Source organism: Gopherus evgoodei, chromosome 11 (genome assembly GCF_007399415.2).
Source record: "Gopherus evgoodei ecotype Sinaloan lineage chromosome 11, rGopEvg1_v1.p, whole genome shotgun sequence".
In the NCBI taxonomy this organism is placed as follows: domain Eukaryota; kingdom Metazoa; phylum Chordata; order Testudines; family Testudinidae; genus Gopherus; species Gopherus evgoodei.
Window position 1 is genome coordinate 29,646,198 of NC_044332.1, and position 6,000 is coordinate 29,652,197.

Below are 6,000 nucleotides of genomic sequence, written 5' to 3' on the forward strand. Positions count from 1 at the left end.
CCTAAAACTTCACAACAACTGGAAAAGAAAAGAGGATCTGCTTGTAATTTGTAACTCTGTGAGGGGGGTGGCTATTATATCTCTGTCTCAAGTATTGAGTCTGTTAACAGTAATATTACTGCCAGTGGACAACACCCTGCACCTCTGCCTCCTCCCTTTGTAATAAAGCTGTGAATGTTTCCAAATCCACTGCCCTTTCAAAAATCAGTCTGCTTAGCCTTGGTCTCAACTCAAAAACAAAATATGGAAAATTATGAAAGAAACCAAATGGTTTCACTCCCATAAGGTTAATGTCTATGTGATCTAAATGGTTTTTATGAAATCTGTCACATTTCTAAAAACATGCACACTTGGTTGAAGGGCTGGATTCCCCCGACTTTAATTGAGGCTCAGATTTTTCCAAATCAAAGTCACACATCACTCTTTCAAAACACAGTCTTACCTGAGAGGCACACATAGCTGAACTTTAATTTCAAACCCTAAGTTTCAACAATTCATTAGTTTAAAATTTGATAACCAGCAAGCACAGGCTAAAACATCCAGGTGCCAGATGTGCACTGCCACATGCTCTACTTGGCACACTCTGCAGTTCATCAAGGTGCCAGTTTCTTTATCCACAATGTTTTGGGAGCTGGATCAATTTGAGAAAATGCTCAGTAAAGTTATGACATATATTATTAGAAAATGGATCCAAAATAGCATGTTGAGTAGGTAACGGATGAAGAGTGGCCTTTGCAGTATTCTCAGATTGATTGTGTCCCACATGGCTGCACGTTATTGCTGCCTAATAAAGATCATTGGAAGTAATTTTCTTACAACTATACCATTAGCCTTCCCTTTCACTTGCTCAGCTAAAGAAACCTGCTTCTTACTATCTTTCTTATCTTCCCTTTTTGTTATGTTTTGGTGTTCATCTCCTTCATGTCCACAGAATGATGGATAAGATTTACTTGGTACCAACTCAAGTATATTTTATTTGGATTCGAGACACTTGATCTGTTGTATTTGAACATCAGATAGATCAGTTTATCTACTATGGTATAGTTATCCATGGCTATGCACTGATGGTACCAGGCATGTTTCAATCTAACCCTACTTTTATTTTCACTATGGTAAGCTTGAGGAGATGGCTGGGTTGGCAAAAGCTGCGATAGAAAGACATTGCTGACTGTCTGAAGTGTTTCCGTTCCACCAACTAATTCAATGGATTAATCTACAATGAATGCACATGTAGCATAATGGCAAACACTAAAAATGTTGCTATTCTTCTAGAAACCGCAACAATATATTACTGAAATCATGCCATTTCTTCATTACTGCTCTAACACTTTCCAGTTTAAAAGAAAAAGCATAATCTTAAACTGGAGCTATTTTTTAGAAATAATTACAGACTATTTTTTGCAGGTATTTCATAGATGTTCAGAATGAAGAGGTAGTGCAAAAGCAACAACATCAACAACATACCTGTTCCTGCAACCTATTTACGATGGCTACATTCCACATTTTAAAAACTGCCACTTGGTATACTGTATTAATATGAAAGAAGATGTCCACCTGCTCAAGAAAGAGGTGTGCTGCTTTAGCAAATAGTTGAGGCAGCATTTATACTATAATATAAGCATGAAGTAATATCTAAGCATAGAATTAGCTGTCAAGTATGCAGAGGGTCTGATTCTGCTGACGTGATTCTTTTTCAGCAGTGGAGTTCTGATAATTCCAGTGGAGTTACTCACAATTTACAGGGTGTAAATCAGAGAACAATCAGGCCCTAGATCTCCAAAATCATTGTGGGTATGGATGATTGCTAGCAAAGGCTAGTGGGATAACAGTTTGAAAGCCATCTTAAGGAACTTACTCAAGGGAATGATAGCAATCAGTAGTAGCTTACTGTGCAGGGTCTAATAACAGGGAAGCAGAATTGTACTCAGTTCTTGGCCCTGATTCTTATAGACACAGAAGCCCCTTTACACCACTCTGGCAGCATAAAGGAGCCTTCAGATAGGTGTAACCCAATATGTTTGCAGCAGTCTTTCTTAAAACAGGTTTTACTATAGGAATACAGAAAAAACCATTCTCACTCCCTGCTACACCATATGTGTTACTTCTGTACTAGTAACAAAGTTTGTGTGTTACAGTGAACTTCAGTCACCTATGATATTGGTGAATATTTGTGGCTTGAGGCAGGGCTTTTAGGATAGAATAGCTTCTATTATGTTCCATATATTTTAAAATACCTTTAAATGGGTGCATATAAATTCTTTCAGAGATGTGTAATTTAAATATTATTTCTATAATTTGACACTTTTCCAGGAACATGTTCAGACCTGACCAGAAGAATTGTATTCACCGGAATAAGGTTTTAGTCTCAGATTTTTCAACACCAAGAATTTGCTGCACAAATTATTTTCAAAGTTACAGTAACTCTGGGGCAGAGTTGGCCAGAATGCAACACTTCTGTTTCATAATAATATAATAAATAACAATAATTTATTAATTATTATTAATTATTATTATTATTTAAAGGCCAATTAATGTTACCTGATGTAAGGGTGGCAGAATTGGACCTTGAATAATTAAATATCTCCCAAATAACTAATTCAATAATGTAAAACATGTGAGTATTAAGCATTCATTTCTTCATTGAATCTTCATTTGTTGCAGGGGAAAAAGAACTATCAGCCACTAGATGGCACTTCATTATGAAAGAGGTTTGCCAAGATAGCTTAAACTGATGAAACTTTTAACACAGGTCAGAAAATCTAAGTTTAGCCCATCTCAAGTTAAATCATTTTTTTCACAAGATGATGTACTGTAGATAGATTACCAAGACATTTTATAGCCTGGATTAGTGTTAGTAAGTGAACATTTCATATTCCATAATATCCATAACTTGAGCTGAGCAGAGGTTCAATCTTAGACTGTGTTTAAACTTCCCTTTCCGGTTATTACAGAAAAACTAAGAAACTCACAGCCCAGAGCTACATCTGACTATTATGAACACACTGCATACTCAGCAGCTTCCTTAATATCTTTGCCAAGGTTTGTCTACTGACATGATTTTCCAAGGAAAATTTTATGTTGACTTACTTTTGATACAAACCATATAAACATTTTTCTTGAGACAGCAATTCAGCATGTCTGGAGATTCTCTTTTCAGACATGGAAACATTAGCTCTTGAACCCATCAATGCACTGTATATGCATTAACAATATTAATAGTCAACTCTCTGAATTATCTTTGTATTATTTATTTTTTGAGTATGTCCCTTGGGATGCAGGGTGGGAGAAGAAATAGGAGCAATTTCAAAAGAGTGAAAAGATTTTTGAATCTTGTGGAAAAGTACTTTCCAGAGTAAGGACAGTACTCTATACTCTGAGCAAACCAAAAAGAGATATTCAATTTCAGTTGCATTTACAAATTGATTGACTGATGTTTTACCAACTTCATCAAGCCAGCTATCTCTCTCTAACCCACATGGAAAGGAGCCCAATAAGGAAAGGTTGCCATACCATGCACTTTGAATGGGCCAAACAAATGAGCCCTTAAGAATATGCCCTCACACTTCTTAGACTTAACTGTTTCTTTCTATGTCTAAAATTGACCATTACTAGAACAAATGTGTTTTGTAACACAGTAAAGTCTGGGGACAACCAAAGTGAAGGGAGGGGTTTTGTCAAGGGATGACATGCAGGAGGGTTTTGTTGAAACGGGAAATCAAACTGAGGGCGATTTTCACTGTGGGAAGCTGGTGGCGAAGGATCCCATTATCTGCAGTGAAAAAACACATTAATTTGTTTTGTTGTTGTAAGCAGAGAAAAGTCCCCACTGCATAAATTTCCTCTGGCTTTGCAATATTCTTTTTATTGACATTTGGAACTCATTTGGGCACTTCTTTGTTACAGATTATAATACCTGATTTGCTCATGAAAGAAACATTCATCCTAGGCTCCAATTGTTCCATTGCTGTTAGAAACATTCATCCTAGGCTCCAATTGTTCCATCCTGTTAGAAATATAGTAAACCCTGATGCAGAGGTTGCTTTCTAGCTATGCTTTCACAGACAAGTTGGCCATCAATTTGGTACAGTAATAATTTCTAATAGTTTCCTTTTTCTGACCAGGGCTGGGTGTGGGTATAAAAAGTTTGGCTGCATTTGACTGCTCTGCATTTTATATTAATTTGCTGCCATTTATCAAATTATTTATTTTATTAGCTTCTTTCATGCATGAACATCTCTTTCACATTTAGAAGAAAAAAGTATTATTTGACATCTTAACAGTAAAAAAGACATGAAACATAATGATGAAAATGTCTAGGGAATAGTACAGATCCCCAAAGCATCAAGCATTCTTATGGAAACTCATCTGTTAACTATCATAGTTATCATCACTCTAAGTTGAATTTGAGTGTAGAGTAATTTTTCACTATATTCCAGGTTCATTTTGTGTCAGTGATCTGTTGCATTGCACATCCCCCTTAGAAGATCAGTTAGCTGTTAATCGATCTTCTAAGAGTTTGAAATAGACTGCAGATGAGTGATAGAATAGCTTTTAGCAGAGTGAATGTATTCATCCATTTGCTGTGTATGAAAAATAAAAACTCAACAAGCTGACAGATATTTCCTTGTGAAGTTTTACAAAAATGGGGTCAGCAACCTTGGTTACAATTTCTAATGTTTTTTTCTATAGGCTAAAATCTTTAAAGCATATTTCTATGGTGCCAAAGGAGCATTTACTGTATGGCATAGAACAGCAATCTAGCAAACAGCTGGAAACACAGGGCTTATTACATGAGACAAATAACTTCCAGACTACATAGAGCTAGCATTCAAAACAAAATCATTAAAAAAAAACCCCCAAACTTTCCAGAGACTATAATATGAACACCAGAAAGAACAAGAACAACTGCAGCTTAAACACAGGAAAAGCAAAACATTTCTTACATTTAGGAACCTCCCAGTTAGTAATCAACATATTCTAGTATTCAGCTAAAAAACATTAGCTATCTATCTCATAATGTTGAATGGGTGAAGGAAAAGTATCTGGGGAGATTTGGGAATTTCTTATGTGCTGTTAAGATGAATTGATGAAAATAAAAAATAAACTCATAAGAAGTTTGAATTACTCACCAACTTGTTGTGCCAAAGTAATTGAGGGTTGAAACACGGCAAGAATGAGCCAAGTTACTTTTTGCACAAAGCTCATCATGTCTAAATATTAGACATGAGACTCTATGTGCAAAAATAAAAATGGGGGGAAAGAAAAATCAATTCAAAATAGCACCATCAATTGTTCCCTGCCCTTTCAGCACCGGGCCCTGCACAGAACTGAGCCAGAGGCATTCCTTTGCTTTGGCCTTAAATAGGAAAAAGTTTGGCTTCCTTTACTTTCCAGCCCCTTTCTGAAATATGAGAGGAAGACCAATCCCCTTAACAGTGAAAGAAATGATTCATTTTTTTCTTGGCCTTATAGAAGAAACAGCCAACTAAACTAGATAAAAAGCACATCTGGAGTTTTGTATATGTGTGCTGCACCACCACACAAGTGTGTACTAGACTATATGATGTATGCATGAGTGTGAATGTGTTTGCACTGCATGTATGTGATGTGGGAAAGAAGTTACAGTGGCTTTCTATGTGGTAATGCATTTTTCCCCTGTCAGTTAGGACTCAGCCAAGATGTATAGTACTTGATGCTTCAGTAAAGTTCAACCCTGCAACTTCACAATGAAGATAAATAGTAGCTATCTTTCATGATGGGAGACCACAGAAAATGAAGGAGTCCCAGAAGTTGAAGAAAGTGCACTTTTCATCTGCAGGAGTACAAGTCAAGTCATACTAAATGAAAGTGGGACCCTGAATGCTAGCAGCTGAATTTCAGTGCTGTTATGGTGCCATCTTACCATCTTCTCTGCATGGTTGTAGTTTTGTCCTGATCTCAGGAGTAACAAAACATGGAACATTTTGTGAGAAAAACAATGTATTCCAAAAATGGATACTG

At 36.4% G+C, this 6,000-nt stretch overlaps 1 protein-coding gene across 1 annotated transcript in view; it reads right to left on the reverse strand.

Annotated features, from left to right (window-relative positions):
• COL3A1 (collagen type III alpha 1 chain) overlaps window positions 1-5,332 on the reverse strand; it is a 67,383-nt gene extending 62,051 nt beyond the window's left edge. The window contains exon 1 of the mRNA XM_030579768.1: window positions 5,130-5,332. Coding sequence (XP_030435628.1) covers window positions 5,130-5,208 — 79 coding nt within the window. The 5' untranslated portion in view covers window positions 5,209-5,332. The remainder of the gene's footprint in view (window positions 1-5,129) is intronic.
• Between the last annotated feature and the right edge of the window lie 668 nt (window positions 5,333-6,000).